The sequence below is a fragment of the Pelobates fuscus genome, chromosome 6 (genome assembly GCF_036172605.1).
Source record: "Pelobates fuscus isolate aPelFus1 chromosome 6, aPelFus1.pri, whole genome shotgun sequence".
Classification (NCBI taxonomy): Eukaryota; Metazoa; Chordata; class Amphibia; order Anura; family Pelobatidae; genus Pelobates; species Pelobates fuscus.
Window position 1 is genome coordinate 186799284 of NC_086322.1, and position 26329 is coordinate 186825612.

The 26329-nt window shown below is 43.3% G+C and overlaps 1 protein-coding gene across 1 annotated transcript; it reads left to right on the top strand.

Moving 5' to 3' along the window:
• Positions 1-1276: 1276 nt before the first annotated feature.
• On the top strand, positions 1277-9179 carry LOC134614617 (histone H2A.Z-like). The gene is made up of 5 exons (XM_063458602.1): positions 1277-1384; positions 4891-4968; positions 5357-5470; positions 7714-7843; positions 8815-9179. Exons 1-5 carry the CDS (start codon positions 1382-1384, stop codon positions 8874-8876), a joined length of 387 nt encoding a protein of 128 aa, XP_063314672.1. The 5' UTR covers positions 1277-1381; the 3' UTR covers positions 8877-9179.
• Positions 9180-26329: the final 17150 nt, after the last annotated feature.

Below are 26329 nucleotides of genomic sequence, written 5' to 3' on the forward strand. Positions count from 1 at the left end.
GGCGTGTGTTCCGTCAGTGAGGAACCTGAAGCGAGCTTACCAGCCGGCCATCCTGACTTCCAGGCACGAAGCAGAGACTCATTAGCTGCAGCTCCCTCACCTTGCTTCGGGAACTAAAAAGGATAAGCCTGACTACCTCACCTACAGTATGTCACATGTGTGTGTGATGTGTGTGCTAGCTGTATGTAACATGTGTGTGGTGTGAGCTGGTTGAATCTACGGAGTGTGTGAAATATGCATGTGCTAGCTGTATGGAACATATATTTATAAAGTAATATGTGGGTTTTCTGTATATATAAGCGATGCTTATAATATATACACACGTAAATATTAATATACATATCTATGTATATATGCAAAATACTAAAAAAATAATTAAAGTATAATTTATTTAATCAAACCTTGTTCTCACTAACATACACACTTTTTTGACATATACTCACTAGCCGCGTACTGTCATTCGGACAACCATAACATGACCACCACTTGATCAGTCTGACGCCAAATCCCTGATATAGTACTTAACATTGTTTTTTCCAAAAAGGGAACAATAATTCACAAACATACATTCTGCTGAACGCATTCATTCCCTTTTTAAAATTAAAAATATTATTTTTAACAAGGCTTTGATATTTCAAATCCTTTACTATGTATGGGATTCAGAAACAGAAAGCACGGATTTAAGTCAGACACCAAATGGCACAGGTTTGGTCGGATTGGCTGAATTCCAGAATTAATTTAATTTACAAGTTTATTCTACTAAAGTGAGAATTCAAAATCGATTTCAAATTTCAGGTCAAAATTGATGACTCGTAAACATTCAGCAATGCTTTCAGACTGGCTCTTAAGTTCTCATTTAGTAAATAACCATGAGTGCAGACGGGGTGGGTGTAAGAGCACTGTGAACGCTTTTTATTATTGGTTACCTGCTCTCACATTGTATATACAGTATGTCATCTTTACTAACCATAACTACTGCGACTCTGTCAGATTTAATATTCATACTATATCTAACCATGAGCAGCAGCTCTCACACTCTTAGTGAGGCAGTGCTATATGACTCTATAATACGATCCTGAGGTGGCTGAGCGCGGGCTAGTTCAGCCATACTGCGCCATCGCTCAGCTGCAGTATTTTCGCGCCACAATTCTACCTCAGGAGAGAACACAAAGGCACGCAGCGCCGCGCGCCCTTTCCTCCTACGTCACCACGTTTTACTCTCCCGAAGCCCCTCCCTTTCCAGCCGACGCCGTCGCTTCCTATTGGTCAGGCGCAGAGTCCGAGTGCCCGGATGTAGTCAGCGCTATATATGAGGCGGTTGAGAGCGCGGGAGAGATTCTACGTTTGAACTGTACGTCGCAGAAAGAAACCGATCGCAATCATGGTGAGCTGGGGACTCGGAGCATTGCTGGGGTGGGCGGGCGGCTAGGATACCCCTACCCTCCGGGGCGGATTCTGTGTCTGTGTGGTAACTGCCGACTCTAAGTGTTGGAAGCGAGAGATCGGTTCCATCGTGGCATTCTCTAAGCCAGGCTTAGGCAACCGTGGGCACTCTCCATGTTTCGGACTACATCTCCCGTGAAGCTTTGCCGGCGCTATGGCTGTAAGAGCATTGTGGGTGTTGTAGTCTACACCGTCTGGAGTGTCCATGGTTGCTGAGCGGCGAGTGTAACCGGCGGAGTGGGCCATGCGGTATATGCTGCTTTATAATCCAGCCCGCAGCCTTTCTCTGGGGACTGCGCTCCCTGTGACTCCCAGCCAGCCCTGGGGTGCAGCTGGTGTCTGGCTGATGGTGGGAGCTCTGTACTGGGAGAGCTGGTCACGGCAGGTCTGCTCACTGCTGGGCCATCTGCTGTGACTTTCCAGCCATGCTTTGTGCCCCTGCCTTTGTTTGCACCCTCTGTCCCAGCTCATTGTCCTCCCCCAGCACTGACTGGAGGGAGATTAGTTCAGCTCTCCTACCTGTGGGCTCATGTATGGGGTATGTCTGCTGAATCAGTTTATCCTAGAAACTGGCTATATGGACCTGACCTCTTGTTACTGGATTAATGTGCTGTCCAGGTAAAAACTGACTGGTGTGATGCAGGTTCCTCCTTAATGTCGATTGATGAGTCAAAATGGTAATTGGGTTATGTAATATTGCTTAATTTGGTTTTCACGTGAAGACCAAATCCAATTTTTTTTTTTTTTAAAGGACAAAAAGGCATTTAATTTGATGTAAATATATACTTATTTGCTATAAAAAACACAATGCATCAAAAACTAACAACTTTTTTTTTACGTCAATTTTGGCAATACTGCAGCTTTAGAAGTTATTTGAACTAAATCTTTGTCCTGACTTACAGAGAATATGTTTAGGTTTAAGGTTTATGGTAATTTCTCATTACAAAATATAAGGAATACAATTTCAGTGTGGAGTGCTTTAATATTTTGATAGGTTTGTGTTGTAAGTTTAATAGCGTCACATAAAACAAAATTATCACAAATGTATACATTTATAGAACATACACAGGCTATTTAGCTGAAGCATTTGACACGTATTATGTAGCTAATTAACTGCCAATCTCTGATAAATATTGACATACATGTGTTCTGACCTTTTTTAACTTTCAAACACAAGTTGTTTTAATTAAGTCTTTTGTAAACCTGATGTATGCTACCACTGAAAAATATATTGTGTGCAGCGTATACTGTTGCCACTGTCCTGTGAAATCTGCATCACAAGAGACCGCCTTCAGATTTTTTTTCAGGTGGTGAGGTCTCTTTCCGGGCATTATAGTGGCTTGTTGAAATTGCCACACAGACATAACATTTTGTGAAAGTAGACATTAAAGGGTATCTAATATGGTTTATAGTGTTCCTTAGCATGCTGCCACATTTTCACCAGTAATTCAGCTTGTGATATAGATATATATTTTTTATTTTTATACTATGGCACTAAAGTTACCGTGTCATGTAAGAGACCTGATTATTTCAGTTTTTGCAGTGAGAATTTCATCTGTGAATTCGGTTTGCCTATTCCATATTCTGGGGCGTTTAGCCGTTTCACAGTTCAAATCACCTCAAATGCATACCATTTGTAAAATTAGACCTAATCAGAACTAATCTCAAGTCTAGCTCTATATCAAATAGTCACCTTAACTTATACCCCTATTCTATGTCTAATTCTAATTGCCTTTGTTGACCCAAATCTGAACTCTAGCATATTTAAAACTGGTTTAGCGTTAATTTTAAAGGATTCCCACTATTTTCAGTATGATAGCTTTATATCTGTACTGCCTCCCTTGGTAAACTAATCAGCTCCTTTTGGCTTTCGTTATCAATATGTGGCTGACATGCAAATCTACCTGTCCTCTCCTGATCTCTCTCCGCCCATCTTGACCAGTGTCTGACTGTCTCTCTGCGATTTCCAACTGGATGGCTGCTCACTTCCTTAAACTCGACCTGTCTAAAACAGAACTGCTGGTCTCTCCTCACTCAAGTGCTGCTACTCCCATGTCTGTCTCCATCCAAGTCAACGGTGCTACGATCACCTGTACCTCGCTGCCTAGGTGTTCTTTGACTCCAACCTCTCCTTCATTCCTCATGTCCAGTCTATATGGTCAAATCCTGCCGCTTCCATCTAAAAAATATAGCGTGCGTTCGCCTCTATTTAACACCGGAAGCTGCTACGGTGCTGGTCCATGCTGTTCTTTCTCGCCTTGACTACTGCAATCCCCTTCTCAGTGGTCTTACATGTTCCCAGTTTGCACTGTTGCAATCTATAATGAATGCGGCAGCAAGGCTCATTTTCCTGTCCGCTCATGCCTCCCAGTTCTGTTAGTCCCTACATTGGCTGCAAGTAAGATATAGGGCTTAATTTAAGATTCTGGTGCTTGCTTTAAAGTCCCTAGATAATGGTTCTCCAACCTACCTATCCTCCCTAATACACAAGTACGTTCTGTCCAGGCCCCTGCGCTCTTCCGAAGACCTAAGTCTATCCTTTGTCTGTATTCCCATCTCTGATGCTTGCCTCCAAGACTTCTCCAGGGCTGTACCTTTTCTGCGGAACTCCCTTCTCCGTTAGACTTTCACCCAGTCTCCACTCCTTCAAAAAATTATTCACAATTCTCTTCTTCAGGAAAGCATATCAATTAAACTGTTGGCAGGTTTTCATCCCCTGTCCCCAATGACTCGTCTCCTGAAACTGTCAAAATTACTTACTAAGCCCTCAGTGTATACTTTTCTAAAAACCTACTTCACACCCCTACTTTTACGCTTTGTCAATTTACCCCACTCCTACTAGCATGTAAGCTCATTGAGTAGGGCCCTCAACCCCTCTGTTCCTGTACGTTCACTTGTCTGGTTACAATTATGTGCCTGTTCGTCCACCCACTGTACAGTGCTATATAAAATATTTTAATATTGTATGCCCAGTGATTTGCAATCAGTGCCCAGCAACTAACAAACCCCAGCACTGATCAAAATGCCATTGTGGCATGGAGGGAGAGCCTCCTGGGTGTTTCTGTATCGCCTTATCCAGGGAGAAAATAACTAGCTGTGCTTGATTGCTTTCAGCACTTCATAACGCTCATCAAAGTCTGGGGCTACTAAAAATGGCCATAGCTGGGGGGGAGGAGGAGGGGATATCTGAAAATGGGATAGGCTGTTAACACTAGGTACCTAAAATGCTGCTAAAGCTTGTCTCTGAAGCTTGGCATTTTGCATTCAAAAGGACCAACTCTCTTTAACAAGCTACAACTTCAAGGGTCGTGATTATGTGCTCCGTCTATGGGTACCTAAACCTGTAATTCCCATAATCTACTGCTGTTGCAAATCCACACTGTAGCCAGTTTGTCTGCAGCTAAAGAGATGTTCTACATGTGACTACCTAACTCTTCTTTTCTGCAGGCTGGTGGAAAAGCTGGAAAGGACACAGGCAAATCAAAGGCTACATCGGTTACCCGCTCAGCCAGAGCTGGACTGCAGGTCAGTGATAATTTAATTTCTATGAATTGACACTGGTTTCCTTCACAAGATCTCATTTTATTGTTAAAAACTGAGCGTTTTAATAAGCTAATATTAATAATATTAATAATAATTAAGTGTGGTAAGAACACTACTTGGTTGGTAGGTCAGTATTTTGTGCGATACCTTAACTGTCACACTTGACATGAAAAATATTTGTGGGCGAAACAGTTGCAGCTCCAAACTACTAAATGCTACATAGTACTTTCCTGGTTCAATTTGGAAAACAAAATATTGTAATTACATTCCTGTTATACTGGTAGTTCCAGTTTTTTGTGTGTAATGTAGAACTCAAACTGCAGGTACACATACAGCGAACAGCAACATTTTTAACTGTATACTTTTTTAGTTTCCAGTTGGTCGTATCCATCGACTTCTGAAGAATAGGACCACAAGTCATGGCCGTGTGGGTGGTACTGCTGCAGTATACACTGCTGCTATCCTGGAGTATCTTACTGCTGAGGTAGGAATGTGGTTTATAGTTCTGGAAGAACATGAGTTTTATGCTTAAAAAAAAAAAAAAAAAAAAAAAAATTAAGGCATCTGAAAATCACCAGTCTCGTGTGGGGAAAAAATATATTCACATCTTGATATCTTGTGTCAAACTCACCATTGTTTCCAAACATCCACTCTAATTTTAAATTGCAGCTGGCTGCATACTTTAGAATGTGTTGTCTACTGCTGTCTTGGAAACTTAGATCATTACAGCAGCACAAATATAAAATGCTGTTAACATTTGTGATAATAAATGACAAGTGGGTGTCTAAAAATGAAAGATTTTGATTTAAAAGAAGAAAAAAAAAACATTACACCTTCTCAATAGAAATACATTGTGTAACTGAAAACTGAAGTTACTTTAAAGATCAGATTTAGGAGCAAAACTGGATTGGGCTTATTATGCAAGCAAAAGCATAGACTTTTAAGCATGCCAAGATATGGTTTATTTTTTTAAACTTGTTTGTTCTTGTTGTTAAAGAGTAAGGATGCACCAAAGTGAAAAATCTGGGCCTAAACTGAAAATGCCTTTTTTTTTTTTCTCAAATGTTTTTTCGATAATTTTATTAGACAACTTAATGAATCTAATATGAAAAACTACAAGCCAATAAAATAACCACTTTTTTATTGAAAGTAACATGCCAAAATTGGACATATAACAATATAAATAAAAATCTGTTCTATAAGACTGAAGAATAATGTATTAATTTAATATCAATATACATTTTTCATTCAGTTCTATGTAACCAAATTAGATTTAAAGGGATACTATAGTCACCTGAACAACTTTAGCTTAATGAAGCAGTTTTGATGTATAGAACATGCCCCTCACTGCTCAATCCTCTGCCATTTAGGAGTTAAATCCCTTTGTTTATGAACCCTAGTCACACCTCCCTGCGTGTGACTTGCACAGCCGTCCATAAACACTTCCTGTACAGAGAGCCCTATTTAGGCTTTCTTTATTGCAAGTTCTGTTTAATTAAGATTTTCGTATCCCCTGCTATGTTAATAGCTTGCTAGACCCTGCAAGAGCCTCCTGTATGTGATTAAAGTTCAATTTAGAGATTGAGATACAATTATTTAAGGTAAATTGCATCTGTTTGAAAGTGAAACCAGTTTTGTTTTTTTCATGCGGGCTCTGTCAATCTAGGGCTGCATAAACAGAAACAAAGTGAATTGAGCAGTGAAATTGCAGGGGAATGATCTATACACTAAAACTGCCTTATTTAGCTAAAGTAATTTAGGTGACTATAGTGTTCCTTTAACAGATTTAAAAAAACACTTTTTTTTTTTTTTTTTTTTTTTTTATAAACCATTGTCCAAATAAAGTATAGTCCTAGAAAACTATTGTATGCAAAACAGCAAGGGCTAGATAAATTAAATTTGGTCAGATTTACCAATGCTCTGTATGGTTACATTTCAAACTCCTTTAAAGTCTATATAAAGTTGGAAATATAATCAGAGCATTGGTAAAGCGGACTTCTATAGCTCGGCGCAGAGTCCACATCCCATGCAGTAGACAAGCTGTGTGTACACTGTATTTATTAGTAGAAATGACACACATACAGGGAGTCCCTGGCACAGTGTATAACTGAGCTCCACTGGCCACATCACTCACTGGAGTTTTGTGAACAGGAAATATCGGATGTGCTTGGTATCTTGGAAGTGGCAGAACTCTAACAGTGTGCATGCCATGTTCCAGGGGCTGCACTGTCTGCCTCCAGGTACCGGTTCCTGCACTCTCCAGCTGTGGAAGAACTGTCATCACTGGGAGCAATCAAGCTGCAGCATCCATCGGTGCATGTGCATCTCTCCCCTCGCTCCATGCCATTACTAAGCTCATGGATTCCATGGTAACGGTCAGGCTGGTCACATGCTAGTAGATTGCGGTAGACTCCCGGAAGTCCTGGGAGAGTTGCGATGTCTGCGGGGGAAAGGGGTTGTAATTTTAGGCAGATTTGACCCATTTTCAACCAAAATGGGATAGGCCCATTTTTGGCCAAATAAATTTCGGCAGCTGAAATGTCTGTGAATTCCTATTAGAGCATATCTCTAATGGCAGTTTGCATATTATTCATTGGTACCTAATAGCCCAGCAAAAATTAAGGCAATTTTGAGTTTGGCTAAACAGATTTGGAACACTTATTTGTAATGTTAAGCCACCTACATGTTGAGTGATGAGTGGCTGTAACAACCCTACTTTTATTTCAGGTCCTTGAGTTGGCAGGAAATGCTTCAAAAGATCTGAAAGTAAAACGTATCTCCCCACGTCATTTACAACTTGCCATCAGAGGAGATGAAGAACTGGATGCTCTTATAAAGGCTACAATTGCTGGAGGCGGTAAGCTCATTAATTTATTTTTTTGCTCTCCTGCAACTTACTTTTTAAAACTTGTTCTTAAAAGGTTACTCCAACCACCATGACCACTTCATTGTGCCTGGATTTTGTATGTGCAATGTTTTCTACTTTGAAACACTGCATATACAGAGATGTGCAGAAAGCCTCATCTTCATTTGCCAGTCCAGAAGAAAGTTCCAGGCTAGCTGGAGTTTAATTCTGCGCAAGATTGGAATCTGACACCAGAAAGCACCCCCTGGCCTCCCTGCAGCATATCCTCCTTTACCTCACTTCTCCTCTCGTGAGGGGGCGTGACATCAACCAAGGAGGATTAGGCTGAGGGAAAAGTTGGACTTTACATTTTTAGTTTATTTTAAAGGGACACTGTAGGCACCCAGTCCACTTTAGCTTATTGAAGTGGTCTGGGTGCAGTGTCCCATGTCAATTAACCATACAGTGGTAATTCTGAGAAACTGCAATAAATACCTTGCAGGGTTATGTCCTCTAGTGGCCCTCTACAAGACAGCCTCTAGAGAAGGCTTCCCCAAACTGTGACCCTCCAGATGTTGCTGAACTACAACTGCCATGATTCTCACCCTATCAATTTAATTCATAGAATCATGGAAGTTGTAGTTCAGCAACATCTCGAGGGTCAGAGTTTGGGGAAGCCTGCTCTAGAGGGACTTCCAGGTGCTTAGAGGACTTTTGGTAGTCTAAATGACTCTGGACGTCCTCACTCAATGCATGAGGACTTCCAGCATCACCAGAATCCCCATAGGAAAGCATTGAATAATGCTTTCCTATGAGAAAATCCTAATTATTGTAGTACGAGTGCACCTTTGCCACGTCCCTGCTGGCTAACGGCGAGGGAGAAGGGGGGGGGTGATAAATTAATGTTTTTTGTTTGGAGTAGCAAGTTTGTTGTAGCTGTCAGATGTTTCCTGAATTGTATATAACACAAGCATCTCTTGTAGGTGTCATTCCACATATTCACAAGTCCCTCATCGGAAAGAAAGGTCAACAGAAAACCGTTTAGTTGTGGTCATTATGAGGACACTACACACTCAAGCTTGGTTATGGACTTTTTGAAACCAGTTCCTGGACGCTAGTTGGTCCTCCTGGATACAGCTGTGGTGGTGCCACAAAGCATCAGGATTGGAATCTTTATCCATTTTTAAGCTACATTTGCTTCGAAGACGTAAATTGAGAAATGGCTCAGATGGGCTATTATGTGGTTTTAAAACAGTTTTGGTTTTTTAAATATTTTGGGGACTTGTTTTCTATGGACTTTAGTGTAATTTGATTCTCTTGTCGTTGCTCAATAAATGAGTACTCCGCATGTCTTGTGAACTTGTATAATTGATCTACTTTACTTTATACAAATATGCTTGACAGTTATTGGTTATGCTGCTTGTATCATTAAAATGTTATTTAGTCAGTGATCTTTCTCCTTCAGGATTACGGGTTTATCATCAAATCTAAACGTAACGCTTGTATGACCACCTTTAGGCTATGGGGAAAATCTCAAATGATGGTGGCTGTCCTAAGTTTATTTACCAAACTTAACTTGGAACTTGGAAAACCACTCCTACTCTATATACAGTTTTGCAGTTTTCGTCTTATAAATTCGGTTTCATTTTGCTATAATGTATAAACTACTGAAGGAATTTTAAATTACACTAGGGCAGGTGTAGGCAACCTTCAGCACTGCAGATGTTTTGGACTACACCTATAATGATCCTTTGCCAGCATTATGGAGGATGTAGTCCACATTTGGAGTGCCAAAGGTTGCCTACCCCTGCCCTAAGGTATGCAGGGAGGTTATAACCGACACTTAACAAATTTATTGTATTTGTGAGTAATAGTACTAGTCTCCAACATACTTTATAGATCTAATTTTGATATGCTTCAATAAAATGTCATGTTAATGTAGGATTTCTGACTTCTACCATTAATCTGACAACTCCTCATAGCTCTTGCTCAAATGTCTTTCAAAATATTGACCGATTCTAATAAGATTAGATTAATGGTTACAGTAGCAATGTTTAAAAAAAAAAAATATGCAAGCCTGTAGCAGAAAATTTGGTGATCAATAGTGAGGCATTGTACCATGTAGTAGTAGGCCTGCTATTGACATAAAATGAAAGACTTCTTGAGTAACACTAGCATTCTTGTCTATAGTTAAAGGGACACTCCAGGCACCCAGACCACTTCTACTCATTGGAGAGGTCTGGGTGCCAACTCCCACTACCCTTAACCCTGCAAGTGTAATTATTGCAGTTTTCATAAACTGCAATATTTACCTTGCAGGGTTAACTCCTCCTTTAGTGGCGGTCTACCAGACAGCCACTAAGGGGCACTTCTGTGTTATAGCACATGAAAAGTGTGCTATAGCGTCGCTGGACGTCCTCATGCTATGTGAGGATGTCCAGCGTCGCTGAAATCACCATAGGAAAACATTAAAAGCATTTTTTTTCAATGCTTTCCTATGGGGGAGGTCAATATACGCGCGCGGCATTTCCACACATGCACATTAGGTCTCCCCCGGCCGTTGGCTGCACATGCTCAATAGGTCTCTCCTGCAGGATGACGGCAGGGAGGAGTGTGGGTGGAACCCAAACCAGTGCCAAGGGACATTGGCGCTGGATACAGGTAAGTAACTGAAGGGGTTTTAACCCTCTCAGCAACCTGGGATGAGGGGTGGGAGGGAGAGGGGACCTGCAGTGCCAGGAAAACAGTCTGGTTTCCTGGCACTAGAGTCCCTTTAAGAGTACTTAGTTTGCATCGTGCATTCAGTAATAGAAACTGTATATGTATCGTAATAACTTACATATGGATTTATTACAGCCCCTGGTGGGGCATTGATTGTTCCCAGATCTTGGGTCCATTCTGTGCTTCAATGATGTTATAAGCAACAATGACATGACAACTGGAAAGTATGGGACAGGTTTTTATCAGCACACTTGTGGATGTTACTGACTAATTGTATCACTAGCATTACTTAATAGTACTGATTAAACCTAACTATAGGTCAAATTTTAGAAACCTCTTACCAGACATGTTGCTGGAGGGTTTCATAGTGCATATACTAGCACTGAACTTATTCAGTGTATTACTGATTGCATCAGTTGTCAGTACCATCCCAGCAGAGAAACAAAGGATATTGAAAATTCTTAAGCTTGGGATTGTCATTTTGAATAGGCTAGTATAAAAGTCTGAAGAGGCTGGTATGTTTTGTAAGGTTACATTCCTGCCTGCTTCTGCACCCTTGGCTAAAATCTGGAGGAAAACATGATTGCACTGAGCTATGCAATTAAATTCATGCAGGCTCTTGATTCAGTCAAACTTTCATGCAATAGTTTCAGTAAAAATTTGTTGGCTTATGTAAAAAGCACGATCATGTACTGCAAGATATATACATATTGTAAACCTGTATTATCTACATAGTGTTAACATCTTGCAGTACAATTTCACACAAAATTTATTTACAGCTCAAAGGAGGGGAATATGAAGCAACCAAAAACAGTATCTGTACCATAAACCTGGACTCAAGGAACAAAATACAAATGACTGGTGCTGGTCAGCAAAAAAGCACTACTAGGACCTAGCATGGATTGGGAGGCATGATAAAGGAGTGAAACACAGGAGCCTTCGTTGGTTCATATCCTAAGATAATTGAAGGACAATTGCCCTGGCCAAGCAATCCTTCAAAAAGCAAAACAGAGCCTTCCAGGAGCTGCAGCACCCTCACCATGTCTATCCCCAAAACAGGCAATAGCTTCACCAATTCTGCCATGGGTAGGCAGAGCTCTGCTACCTGATTTTTCTCTCTTGAGGACAGGCAAATACTATGGAGTTGCCACTTGTAAGGTTAGGAGGGGTGGGAACTTTTTTAACCTCTTCAATGCTACTTTTCCTGTGCGAAATGGGCAATTACATACCACTTGCTATGATTACCACTTGGACGTTTGTAAAATTATATATAAAATGTAACTTATTTCAGATTTGTCAAAAGGCATGGTTTAATTTTTTAAGTAGAAACAAAATCAGTATTAATAAAATATAGAGAACATAACCCTCAAAAGGGAATGGCATGTCTGCCGCCTATTTGGCGCTAAACCAGCCAGTGTGCACCTACCCTTCTAATAAGCCGGTGTATCGGTTGCTCACGGTTAAGCCTGTTCCTATGACTACTCCAAGCCAAACCACCGTAATCATATTGCACAAAAACTTAAACTAGCTGGTCAGCAACTGGCACTTGTAATTACTGTTAGCAGAGCGTCTAGATAAGCATGTGGCTAAACAGAAGTTACTGTAACAACTCAAGAGACTATCTGTTGCATTGGAACAGGATGCCAGCTGACTGCAACATAAAACAAATTCCCTAATATGTTTAATATTCTAATCTATTTCCGATGACTATAGGGCTGCTAAATTACTTATAACAAGTATTCTACCAAGGTCTGATCTACCGAAAAACAGAATTATGGTTGGTCCTGTATGTAACACACACCACTGTACCGGAGTATGCTACCTCTAGAGGGTGTTGTGTGAATACCATTGAAATAGTAGGGAACACTCCCAAATAAAAAAAAAAAATACAATGCTAACCCTTCTATTATATAGAAAATGTATTCTTTGTTTTCCATTGTTCCTGCAGTATATCTAATCCAGAACCAGTGGATAAAGGGGGAAAATGCCCAAAACATTTAATTTGTTATGCCTGTTCTTAGCCTATGCCAGATAGATACAAGAAATAGATCTGTGGCAATTCTAGAGAAACTTCAGAGGATGCTAAAAAGGCTAAGGTTTCATCCTTCATCACATGGTTCCAGAATTGTTTGCAGAAGACAAGTCTGCACAGTCATCTCTTTAAATAGATGCACCCAAGAAGTCAGAATCTGTATTTGCTCCATTTTTAATATAAGCGTAAACAACTACTAGAGGCTACAGAGAGTAGTTTTGAGTTCTCATCAGACGATTAACGATCTTGTGATTTAGGTATTTCCTTAGATTAAGAAAATAGTTTCCAGGAAGAGTCTACACAAACTAAATAAAGAAGTACATAACCTCATGGATATAGGAGAATCCTCTATGGTAAAACCTGGCAAGAAAAAAAAACAAAAACAACTCAAGGCTTTTCCTTTGCATCATACAGTGAATCAACTGATGCTGAGAGAATGGAAGTTCCCTTCTAAAAAGACATTTATTTCAACTCATTTTAAGACCATATTTAGTATTGAAGAAGAATCTGATTAACGTTTGGAAGTTATGCCTAAAGTAGATGTACTGATTGTCCAACTGGGAAAGAAGACTGCACTTTCTATTGGTGATTCCAGTGGCCTTCAGGATAAAATAATAGTCCTTGAAAAATGTTTTCTCCAGTGCTGCAGCTCAAAGTAAAGCTCTTATTGCTGGAACATCGCTGGCAAAGGTCCAGAGGTTGTGGCTAGATACCCTTGAAAAAGTCTATATGGGTGAAGCTAGTGAAATCGGATTAAACTTTTGAGAAATATCGGAATGGCTTCTGATTTTCTGGCTGATTCCTCATCAGAGATGCTGAAACTGTTCGCTGAAGCCATGGGTCTTTATTGTAGCTAGAAGAACGGTATGGCTGAAAAGCTGGTTGGCAGATTCTACATCTAAAAATTCCATGTGTGATTTAACGTTTGAACAGTGTAGACTATTTGGGTCACAACTGGATGACTTTCTCAAACGTATGGCAGAAGGGAAAATATTAGGTACAGACCATCCTTCAACAGGAACAGAGCTTCTTATAGAGATTACTTTTAAAAGTAATAGCAGAAACCAACTGAACTTTAACAACAAAGCGAAAAGAACAATTTTATAGGAGAAAAAGGAGCATGAATCATGACACCATTCCTGTTGTAGGAAAACTGATGGAATTATGCTAAGTGGCTGCGCGGTAAATACATGCATACATACATACATACATTGTCTGAGAGGACATTTTTCAGCGGGAAAACCTATAAAAGCAGTTCTGAGGTAACTGCTTGGTGCCAGCGAAATCAATAGCTAACTGGGCGCCTGTGTTTTTGGGTTGCAGCTGCTTCCCTCCCTCTCTCTTTTTTTCATTTTTGTATTTTTTTTTTTTTTATTCGGGTGAAGGTCATCTGCCTATTCAATTGGATGGTGGACTATATGGTATTGATTGTTGATATGTTTAGGTTCTGGCTAATTAGTGCAGAACTATGCAGAGTCGTAAGTTAAATCTCTGGGTGGTTTTGAGACTGGAGATTTTCAGTTACAAGTTATCAGGTTTTCAAAGTGAGTTAAGTTGTTACATGTTAATAAACTAAATAAAAGACCACTGACTTTTCTTTCACATATCTGTCTCGGTTTATCATTAGTTATTCTTATGTTTGTTTTGTATACAGTCTAATTCTAAAACCTGCAGTGCACAAGGGCACCACAGTTGCGCTGTACTTAGATGACTGACTGGCAAATAACAAGCAACTGACCCATACATCTAGATTTATACATTTTCTAAAAAAAAAAAAAAATAATAAATAGTGCATGCTCCTGTATCTTCCAGAAGAAAGAAAAGACCATTAAATTTAATGTCTGGATGTCAGAATCTGAATAGACAACAAGATATAAGTTGCTTATCTAACCCAATCAAGATGTATAAGAGAAACTTTACTCATCAAACCTCTGTGCACTCAACATTAGCTGTGTGAAACATGATATGAATTCTCCATCAGTCAGTTATATAAAAAGATCATAAAAGGGTAAGCCCCAAAAAAATAAAAAATTACATAATCTGGTCCGAAAGAGTTGGCTGTGTCAGAAGACCGCTTTTATTAAATATTACAGTGGTGTGGGATGTCAGAGATTGAATTTAATATCGTAAAAAGAGAACTTAAAGAAGACCAAATTCGGATCATGCAGAAAGCTAGATCATCTAGAAGTAATTGATTCAATGACCATGTTATGGATTTACAAACTAGCATACACTTTCCCTCCTGTACATATAACCCCAAGTCATTTAAAAAATAGAACAGGAGAATGTTTCTATTTTGGCAGTGATTCATTTCTGTAGAACACTCTTGAGAACTTCTCTCTTCACAGAGATAATCAGACGGGTATCTTAACATCGGAAGTTATTCTCTCTCACTTGTCTATGATTGAATATGTTCTAGATTCCTTTCCTGGTGTATTTAAAAAAAAAAAAAAATGACCCATGCCTCTAATCTTTTGTTTACCAGCTTCAAGAAAGTCTTAGTTTCGTTTTAAACACTGGTGGAGATTCTTCTATGTGTTCTAACAGTGAAAAGACCTCGTAATCACTAACCATGGCAAAACACTAGAAACTTGGGAGGGGTACTGCTGAGTTTTGTCACATATTCTTGAATGGAAACACATACCCATACAAAAACGAGCACACAGGTACATACATACATTCATTCATACATATGTATGTATAATACATACTGTGACATACCTACACACATTTAGGCATGCAGACTCTTATTACACTGCCTGACAAACCAATTAAATGCTCCATTTCCCTTATATGTGCAGTAGGCCTAATAATTGGCGACCCTGGCATTTGTTTAATAACTTGTATGCAGGCACTTGGGGACAGAGTACAAACAGTATATATATATATGTGATACCTCAAAGTAAGTGACAATGGTATCTAGATATACTTATACTTATCTGATAAAGTCAAAACAGCCTCTCAAGGTCGTGGCCCAGTTCCCGACCTTTTACAACATATACATAGACACAGAGGAAAATGAGATACGGCTGTACATAATCTAGAAAAGGAACAGAAAAAGATACATAGTGTGATACAGTAAAACACAAAGTAATGCGCTAGTATAATAATGCACTCACAAGATCAAAGTGAATAATGCGCCTGAACAGGTGCCTGCCCCGATAAATTGGGCGGCTGAGCGTCTCCACTTTCCACTGGAACGCCAAGCGGACCAAAAAATGGAATGAGACTTCGGTAGAGGTAGGTAAAATAAATATGCAGATTTATTGTAGAAAAAAGGCTACAAATAATAGCCGCATTCAGTAGAAATAAAAACAAAGGGAAGGTCCTCCGCGTTTCATTCCTATGCAAAGGAACTTCCTCAGGGACCAAAATTCAAATGAAATCAATCAATACATAAAATAAATGCATTTTTGTATGTATTGATTGATTTTATTTGAATTTTGGTCCCTGAGGAAGTTCCTTTGCATAGGAACGAAACGCGGAGGACCTTCCCTTTGTTTTTATTTCTACTGAATGCGGCTATTATTTGTAGCCTTTTTTCTACAATAAATCTGCATATTTATTTTACCTACCTCTACCGAAGTCTCATTCCATTTTTTGGTCCGCTTGGAGTTCCAGTGGAAAGTGGAGACGCTCAGCCACCCAATTTATCGGGGCAGGCACCTGTTCAGGCACATTATTCACTTTGATCTTGTGAGTGCATTATTATACTAGCGCATTACTTTGTGTTTTACTGTATCACACTATGTATCTTTTTCTGTTCCTGTTCTAGATTATGTACAGCCGTATCTCATTTTCCTCTGTGTCTATGTATTTGGGGACAGAGTGTCTATGAACAATCGGTAAGCCGCTTGTGTTGGACATATATTCCTTGAGGACAGCATCTGCCCTGGTACCTCCACCTGCCCCCACAGGGCCTGTCACTGGCAGAATTGTAAGCTCTTACCTAGAGGGTTGCATATTAAAGGACCACTCTAGTGCCAGGAAAACATACTCTTTTTCCTGGCACTATAGGTCCCCCTCCCGCCCGGCTCTGGAAAGGGGTAAAACTTACCTTTTTCCAGCGCGGGGCGGGGAGCTCTCTGCCTCCGATCCTCCTCCGTTCCGCCCCGTCGTCTGAATGCGCACCCGCGGCAAGAGCTGCGCGCGCATTCAGACGGTCGCATAGGAAAGTATTTACAATGCTTTCCTATGGACGCTTGCGTGCTCTCACTGTGATTTTCACAGTGAGAATCACGCAAGCGCCTCTAGCGGCTGTCAATGAGACAGCCACTAGAGGATTTGGGGGAAGGCTTAACCCATTGATAAACATAGCAGTTTCTCTGAAACTGCTATGTTTATAAAAAAAAATGGGTTAACTCTAGCTGGACCTGGCACCCAGACCACTTCATTAAGCTGAAGTGGTCTGGGTGCCTAGAGTGGTCCTTTAACTTTTTCATGGTGGTAAGCTGGTAGTCCAGCTCCCTTTTCTCCCAAGATTGCATCAACCAAAAATGAGTTTGCCATGTCCTTTGCAGTAAGTGAAAGTCTCACACTGCATGAATGTAACCAGATCACTGTGGATTTATCTCCAAAATACTAAATCCGTCTGATCATGTTTTTGAACTTCCATCTTCCTAAGGGGATAATGACCTTCAATTCTTCTATTGCTATACAGGGAGTGCAGAATTATTAGGCAAGTTGTATTTTTGAGGATTAATTTTATTATTGAACAACAACCATGTTCTCAATGAACCCAAAAAACTCATTAATATCAAAGCTAAATATTTTTGGAAGTAGTTTTTAGTTTGTTTTTAGTTATAGCTATTTTAGGGGGATATCTGTGTGTGCAGGTGACTATTACTGTGCATAATTATTAGGCAACTTAACAAAAAACAAATATATACCCATTTCAATTATTTATTTTTACCAGTGAAACCAATATAACATCTCAACATTCACAAATATACATTTCTGACATTCAAAAACATAACAAAAACAAATCAGTGACCAATATAGCCACCTTTATTTGCAAGGACACTCAAAAGCCTGCCATCCATGGATTCTGTCAGTGTTTTGATCTGTTCACCATCAACATTGCGTGCAGCAGCAACCACAGCCTCCCAGACACTGTTCAGAGAGGTGTACTGTTTTCCCTCCTTGTAAATCTCACATTTGATGATGGACCACAGGTTCTCAATGGGGTTCAGATCAGGCGAACAAGGAGGCCATGTCATTAGATTTTCTTCTTTTATACCCTTTCTTGCCAGCCACGCTGTGGAGTACTTGGACGCGTGTGATGGAGAATTGTCCTGCATGAAAATCATGTTTTTCTTGAAGGATACAGACTTCTTCCTGTACCACTGCTTGAAGAAGGTGTCTTCCAGAAACTGGCAGTAGGACTGGGAGTTGAGCTTGACTCCATCCTCAACCCGAAAAGGCCCCACAAGCTCATCTTTGATGATACCAGCCCAAACCAGTACTCCACCTCCACCTTGCTGGCGTCTGAGTCGGACTGGAGCTCTCTGCCCTTTACCAATCCAGCCACGGGCCCATCCATCTGGCCCATCAAGACTCACTCTCATTTCATCAGTCCATAAAACCTTAGAAAAATCAGTCTTGAGATATTTCTTGGCCCAGTCTTGATGTTTCAGCTTGTGTGTCTTGTTCAGTGGTGGTCGTCTTTCAGCCTTTCTTACCTTGGCCATGTCTCTGAGTATTGCACACCTTGTGCTTTTGGGCACTCCAGTGATGTTGCAGCTCTGAAATATGGCCAAACTGGTGGCAAGTGGCATCTTGGCAGCTGCACGCTTGACTTTTCTCAGTTCATGGGCAGTTATTTTGCTGCAGTTACGCTTCTTGCGACCCTGTTGACTATTTTGAATGAAACGCTTGATTGTTCGATGATCACGCTTCAGAAGCTTTGCAATTTTAAGAGTGCTGCATCCCTCTGCAAGATATCTCACTATTTTTGACTTTTCTGAGCCTGTCAAGTCCTTCTTTTGACCCATTTTGCCAAAGGAAAGGAAGTTGCCTAATAATTATGCACACCTGATATAGGGTGTTGATGTCATTAGACCACACCCCTTCTCATTACAGAGATGCACATCACCTAATATGCTTAATTGGTAGTAGGCTTTGGAGCCTATACAGCTTGGAGTAAGACAACATGCATAAAGAGGATGATGTGGTCAAAATACTAATTTGCCTAATAATTCTGCACTCCCTGTATGGTTAAAAATCAATTATGACAACTGCTTGTGAAGCCAGCTGGAAATATTCTCTTCACCTGATTACAAGCTCATTCCGTTAGAGCCACGTCCACTTTTTGGGCAACCCTCTTGCAATCTTATCTATCTTGTTATATTCTATCTATGGTACTGACGCTGAAGACATGAGTAATAATTAATTTTACTCACTGCAAATTAAATTTTCCATAGGCTAAGGGCCAGTACTTGATTCCCACTATATTTTGTACTTCGCAAATATTATTAGCATATATGGCATGTCTCCTGTGTTATTGCTTGTATGCATTTTATGCAGAGATACGCAACCTTCGACACTCCAGATGTTGTGGACTACATCTCCCATTATGCTCTTACAGCCATAATACTGGCAAAGCATCAGGGGACATGTAGTCTGCAACAACTAGTGTGCAGGAGGTCGCCTACCTTGTTATAGGATATATGGGGAAGAACACATAAGGGCTCTCTACCAATATTTTTGGCTTATTACATCTACCTTCCATATAGGGGAGGTGGGGAAATAAGGTTGTAATCTGCATGATGAGGTAGAATAACCGGGCTAGTGCATACAATACGTAACAGAAGAACACACCACACACATGTTTAGTGCTTCACTGCTCCATACTCAACAGGAGAAGAGGTAGGTGAGTGTACCAAATAAAATTACTGCTCTGGGAGTTGGTGATTGCCAAATTATTTTTTAGAATGTTTGCTATACTTGTATCTAGGTTGTCCTTCTCGAAAAATATTCCCTGCCTGTGTGATGAGTGCCAACTTGTTTGTATATCTTCATCTAAAGGCTGCTGGCATGCAAAATGAAGTATTGCAATTTTTTTTGTAAAAACTTTTTTTATTTGATTAACAGAAATTTGTAGTGACAAGCTGTTGGGAGTTCCTCTCTTTATCAGATCTAAAGCATTTTTTTTTCAATAAAACAAGGACTTCTGGGCATGTCTGGGACAGTATTGTGGTTGTATATTGGGATACCTAGAATAGTGCAGGACAGTGGACAGTGCAAATACTATGGCGATCTGTTGTAATGGCCTTGGACAGTGCTATGGCTACCTGTAGACATGATCTGGGACACTGCTAATGTTTATCTATCTACTGGCGTGCACTAAGAGTGTTATGGCTACCTGTTGGCTTGCCCTGAGAGTGCTGTGTCTATATATTGACATGATAACTGAGACAGTGCTATGGATATCTGTTGGCGTGATATCTGAAACAATGCTATGGCTACCTGTTGGCAAGCTCCGAGGCAGTGCTATGGCTACCTGTTGGCAAGCCCTGAGACAGTGCTATGGCTAGCTATTGGCAAGCCCTGAGACAGTGCTACAGCTATATATTGATATGATAACTGAGACAGTCCTATGGCTACCTATTGGCACCCCCTGAGACAGTACTATGGCTACCTGTTGGCAAGCCCTGAGACAGGGCTATGGCTACCTGTTGGCATCCCCTGAGACAGTGCTATGGCTACCTGTTGGCATCCCCTGAGACAGTGCTATGGCTACTGTTGGCAAGCTCTGAGACAGTACTATGGCTACCTGTTTGCATCCCCTGAGACAGTGCTATGGCTACCTGTTGGCATCCCCTGAGACAGTACTATGGCTACCTGTTGGCAAGCTCTGAGACAGTGCTATGACTACCTGTTGGCATCCCCTGAGACAGTGCTATGGCTACCTGTTGGCAAGCTCCGAAACAGTGCTATGGGTACCTGTTGGCATCCCCTGAGACAGTGCTATGGCTACTGTTGGCAAGCTCTGAGACAGTACTATGGCTACCTGTTGGCATCCCCTGAGACAGGGCTAGGGCTAACTGTTGGCAAGCTCTGAGACATTGCTATGGCTACCTGTTGGCACCCCCCGAGACAGTACTATGACTACCTGTTGGCAAGCCCTGAGACAGGACTATGGCTACCTGTTGGCATCCCCTGAGACAGTACTATGGCTACCTGTTGGCATCCCCTGAGACAGTGCTATTGCTACCTGTTGGCATCCCCTGAGACAGTGATATGGCTACCAGTTGGCATCCCCTGAGACAGTACTGTGGCTAACTGTTGGCAAGCCCTGAGACAGGGCTATGGCTACCTGTTGGCAAGCTCTGAGACAGGGCTATGGCTACCTGTTGGCATCCCCTGAGACAGTACTATGGCTACTGTTGGCAAGCTCTGAGACAGTACTATGGCTACCTGTTGGCATCCCCTGAGACAGGGCTAGGGCTAACTGTTGGCAAGCTCTGAGACAGTGCTATGGCTACCTGTTGGCACCCCCTGAGACAGTACTATGGCTACCTGTTGGCAAGCCCTGAGACAGGGCTATGGCTACCTGTTGGCATCCCCTGAGACAGTACTATGGCTACCTGTTGGCAAGCTCTGATACAGTGCTATGGCTACCTGTTGGCATCCCCTGAGACAGTGCTATTGCTACCTGTTGACATCCCCTGAGACAGTACTATGGCTACCTGTTGGCAAGCCCTGAGACAGGGCTATGGCTACCTGTTGGCAAGCTCTAAGACAGGGCTATGGCTACATGTTGGCATCCCCTGAGACAGTGGTATGGCTACCTGTTGGCAACTCTGAGACAGTGCTATGGCTACCTGTTTGCATCCCCCGAGACAGTACTATGGCTACCTGTTGGCAAGCCCTGAGACAGGACTATGGCTACCTGTTGGCATCCCCTGAGACAGGACTATGGCTACCTCTTGGCAAGCTCTGAGACAGTGCTATGGCTACCTGTTTGCATCCCCCGAGACAGTACTGTGGCTACCTGTTGGCATCCCCTGAGACATTGCTATTACTACCTGTTGGCATCCCCTGAGACAGTACTATGGCTACCTGTTGCCATCCCCTAAGACAGGGCTATGGCTACCTGTTGGCACCCCCTGAGACAGGGCTATGGCTACCTGTTGGCAAGCTCTGAGACAGTGCTATGGCTACCTGTTGGCATCCTCTAAGACATTACTATGGCTACCTGTGGGCAAGCTCTGAGACAGTACTATGGCTACCTGTTGGCATCCCCCGAGACAGTGCTATGGATACCTGTTGGCATCCCCTGAGACAGGGCTAGGGCTAACTGTTGGAAAGCTTTGAGACAGTGCTATGGCTACCTGTTGGCATCCCCTGAGACAGTGCTATTGCTACCTGTTGGCATCCCCTGAGACAGTGCTATTGCTACCTGTTGGCATCCCCTGAGACAGTGATATGGCTACCAGTTGGCATCCCCTGAGACAGTACTATGGCTACCTGTTGGCAAGCCCTGAGACAGGGCTATGGCTACCTGTTGGCAATCTCTGAGCCGGGACTATGGCTACCTGTTGGCATCCTCTGAGACAGTACTATGGCTACTGTTGGCAAACTCTGAGACAGTACTATGGATACCTGTTGGCATCCCCTGAGACAGGGCTAGGGCTAACTGTTGGAAAGCTTTGAGACAGTGCTATGGCTACCTGTTGGCACCCCCTGAGACAGTACTATGGCTACCTGTTGGCAAGCCCTGAGACAGGGCTATGGCTACCTGTTGGCAAGCTCTGAGCCGGGACTATGGCTACCTGTTGGCATCCCCTGAGACAGTACTATGGCTACTGTTGGCAAGTTCTGAGACAGTACTATGGCTACCTGTTGGCAGTCCCTGAGACAGGGCTAGGGCTAACTGTTGGCAAGCTTTGAGACAGTGCTATGGCTACCTATTGGCACCCCCTGAGACAGTACTATGGCTACCTGTTGGCAAGCCCTGAGACAGGGCTATGGCTACCTGTTGGCATCCCCTGAGACAGTGCTATGGCTACCTGTTGGCATCCCCTGAGACAGTGCTATGGCTACTGTTGGCAAGCTCTGAGACAGTACTATGGCTACCTGTTGGCATCCCCTGAGACAGGGCTAGGGCTAACTGTTGGCAAGCTCTGAGACATTGCTATTGCTACCTGTTGGCACCCCCTGAGACAGTACTATGACTACCTGTTGGCATCCCCTGAGACAGTGATATGGCTACCAGTTGGCATCCCCTGAGACAGGGCTATGGCTACCTGTTGGCATCCCCTGAGACAGTACTATGGCTGCCTGTTGGCATCCCCTGAGACAGTACTATGGCTACTGTTGGCAAGCTCTGAGACAGCACTATGGCTACCTGTTGGCATCCCCTGAGACAGGGCTAGGGCTAACTGTTGGCAAGCTCTGAGACAGTGCTATGGCTACCTGTTGGCACCCCCTGAGACAGTACTATGGCCACCTGTTGGCAAGCTCTAAGACAGGGCTATGGCTACATGTTGGCATCCCCTGAGACAGTGGTATGGCTACCTGTTGGCAACTCTGAGACAGTGCTATGGCTACCTGTTTGCATCCCCCGAGACAGTACTATGGCTAACTGTTGACAAGCCCTGAGACAGGACTATGGCTACCTGTTGGCATCCCCTGAGACAGTACTATGGCTACCTCTTGGCAAGCTCTGAGACAGTGCTATGACTACCTGTTGGCAAGCTCTGAGACAGTGCTATGACTACCTGTTTGCATCCCCCGAGACAGTACTATGGCTACCTGTTGGCAAGCCCTGAGACAGGGCTATGGCTACCTGTTGGCATCCCCTGAGACAGGGCTATGGCTATCTGTTGGCAAGCTCTGAGCCGGGACTATGGCTACCTGTTGGCATCCCCTGAGACAGTACTATGGCTACTGTTGGCAAGCTCTGAGACAGTACTATGGATACCTGTTGGCATCCCCTGAGACAGGGCTAGGGCTAACTGTTGGCAAGATTTGAGACAGTGCTATGGCTACCTGTTGGCACCCCCTGAGACAGTACTATGGCTACCTGTTGGCAAGCCCTGAGACAGGGCTATGGCTACCTGTTGGCAAGCTCTGAGCCAGGACTATGGCTACCTGTTGGCATCCCCTGAGACAGTACTATGGCTACTGTTGGCAAGCTCTGAGACAGTACTATGGCTACCTGTTGGCAGCCCCTGAGACAGGGCTAGGGCTAACTGTTGGCAAGCTTTGAGACAGTGCTATGGCAACCTATTGGCACCCCCTGAGACAGTACTATGGCTACCTGTTGGCAAGCCCTGAGACAGTGCTATGGCTACCTGTTGGCATCCCCTGAGACAGTGCTATGGCTACTGTTGGCAAGCTCTGAGACAGTACTATGGCTACCTGTTGGCATCCCCTGAGACAGGGCTAGGGCTAACTGTTGGCAAGCTCTGAGACATTGCTATGGCTACCTGTTGGCACCCCCTGAGACAGTACTATGACTACCTGTTGGCATCCCCTGAGACAGTGATGTGGCTACCAGTTGGCATCCCCTGAGACAGGGCTATGGCTACCTGTTGGCATCCCCTGAGACAGTACTATGGCTACTGTTTGCAAGCTCTGAGACAGCACTATGGCTACCTGTTGGCATCCCCTGAGACAGGGCTAGGGCTAACTGTTGGCAAGCTCTGAGACAGTGCTATGGCTACCTGTTGGCACCCCCTGAGACAGTACTATGGCCACCTGTTGGCAAGCTCTAAGACAGGGCTATGGCTACATGTTGGCATCCCATGAGACAGTGGTATGGCTACCTGTTGGCAACTCTGAGACAGTGCTATGGCTACCTGTTTGCATCCCCCGAGACAGTACTATAACTACCTGTTGACAAGCCCTGAGACAGGACTATGGCTACCTGTTGCCATCCCCTGAGACAGTACTATGGCTACCTCTTGGCAAGCTCTGAGACAGTGCTATGACTACCTGTTGGCAAGCTCTGAGACAGTGCTATGACTACCTGTTTGCATCCCCCGAGACAGTACTATGGCTACCTGTTGGCAAGCCCTGAGACAGGGCTATGGCTACCTGTTGGCATCCCCTGAGACAGGGCTATGGCTATCTGTTGGCAAGCTCTGAGCCGGGACTATGGCTACCTGTTGGCATCCACTGAGACAGTACTATGGCTACTGTTGGCAAGCTCTGAGACAGTACTATGGATACCTGTTGGAATCCCCTGAGACAGGGCTAGGGCTAACTGTTGGCAAGCTTTGAGACAGTGCTATGGCTACCTATTGGCACCCCCTGAGATAGTACTATGGCTACCTGTTGGCAAGCCCTGAGACAGGGCTATGGCTACCTGTTGGCAAGCTCTGAGCCAGGACTATGGCTACCTGTTGGCATCCCCTGAGACAGTACTATGGCTACTGTTGGCAAGCTCTGAGACAGTACTATGGCTACCTGTTGGCATCCCCTGAGACAGGGCTAGGGCTAACTGTTGGCAAGCTTTGAGACAGTGCTATGGCTACCTATTGGCACCCCCTGAGACAGTACTATGGCTACCTTTTGGCATCCCCTGAGACAGGGCTAGGGCTAACTGTTGGCAAGCTTTGAGACAGTGCTATGGCTACCTATTGGCACCCCCTGAGACAGTACTATGGCTACCTGTTGGCAAGCCCTGAGACAGTACTATCGCTACCTGTTGGCATCCCCTGAGACAGTGCTATGGCTACTGTTGGCAAGCTCTGAGACAGTACTATGGCTACCTGTTGGCATCCCCTGAGACAGGGCTAGGGCTAACTGTTGGCAAGCTCTGAGACATTGCTATGGCTACCTGTTGGCACCCCCTGAGACAGGACTATGGCTACCTGTTGGCATCCCCTGAGACAGTACTATGGCTACCTCTTGGCAAGCTCTGAGACAGTGCTATGACTACCTGTTGGCAAGCTCTGAGACAGTGCTATGACTACCTGTTTGCATCCCCCGAGACAGTACTATGGCTACCTGTTGGCAAGCCCTGAGACAGGGCTATGGCTACCTGTTGGCAAGCCCTGAGACAGGGCTATGGCTACCTGTTGGTAAGCCCTGAGACAGGGCTATGGCTACCTGTTGGCATCCCCTGAGACAGTACTATGGCTACCTGTTGGCAAACTCTGAGACAGTGCTATAGCTACCTGTTGGCATCCCCTGAGACATTGCTATTACTACCTGTTGGCATCCCCTGAGACAGTAGTATGGCTACCTGTTGGCATCCCCTAAGACAGGGCTATGGCTACCTGTTGGCAAGCTCTGAGACAGTGCTATGGCTACATGTTGGCATCCTCTAAGACATTACTATGGCTACCTGTGGGCAAGCTCTGAGACAGTACTATGGCTACCTGTTGGCAAGCACTGAGACAGTACTATGGCTACCTGTTGGCATCCCCTGAGACAGTACTATTGCTACCTGTTGGCATCCCCTGAGACAGTGCTATTGCTACCAGTTGGCATCCCCTGAGACAGTACTATGGCTACCTGTTGGCAAGCCCTGAGACAGGGCTATGGCTACCTGTTGGCAAGCTCTGAGCTGGGACTATGGCTACCTGTTGGCATCCCCTGAGACAGTACTATGGCTACTGTTGGCAAGCTCTGAGACAGTACTATGGCTACCTGTTGGAATCCCCTGAGACAGGGCTAGGGCTAACTGTTGGCAAGCTTTGAGACAGTGCTATGGCTACCTGTTGGCACCCCCTGAGACAGTACTATGGCTACCTGTTGGCAAGCCCTGAGACAAGGCTATGGCTACCTGT

Excerpts from the sequence above, each read along its gene's own strand:
- LOC134614617 (XM_063458602.1), top strand. Across the intron at positions 5,471-7,713 it reads TGGAGTATCTTACTGCTGAG|GTCCTTGAGTTGGCAGGAAA; the intron begins GTAGGAATGTGG and ends CTTTTATTTCAG. Across the intron at positions 7,844-8,814 it reads GGCTACAATTGCTGGAGGCG|GTGTCATTCCACATATTCAC; the intron begins GTAAGCTCATTA and ends CATCTCTTGTAG.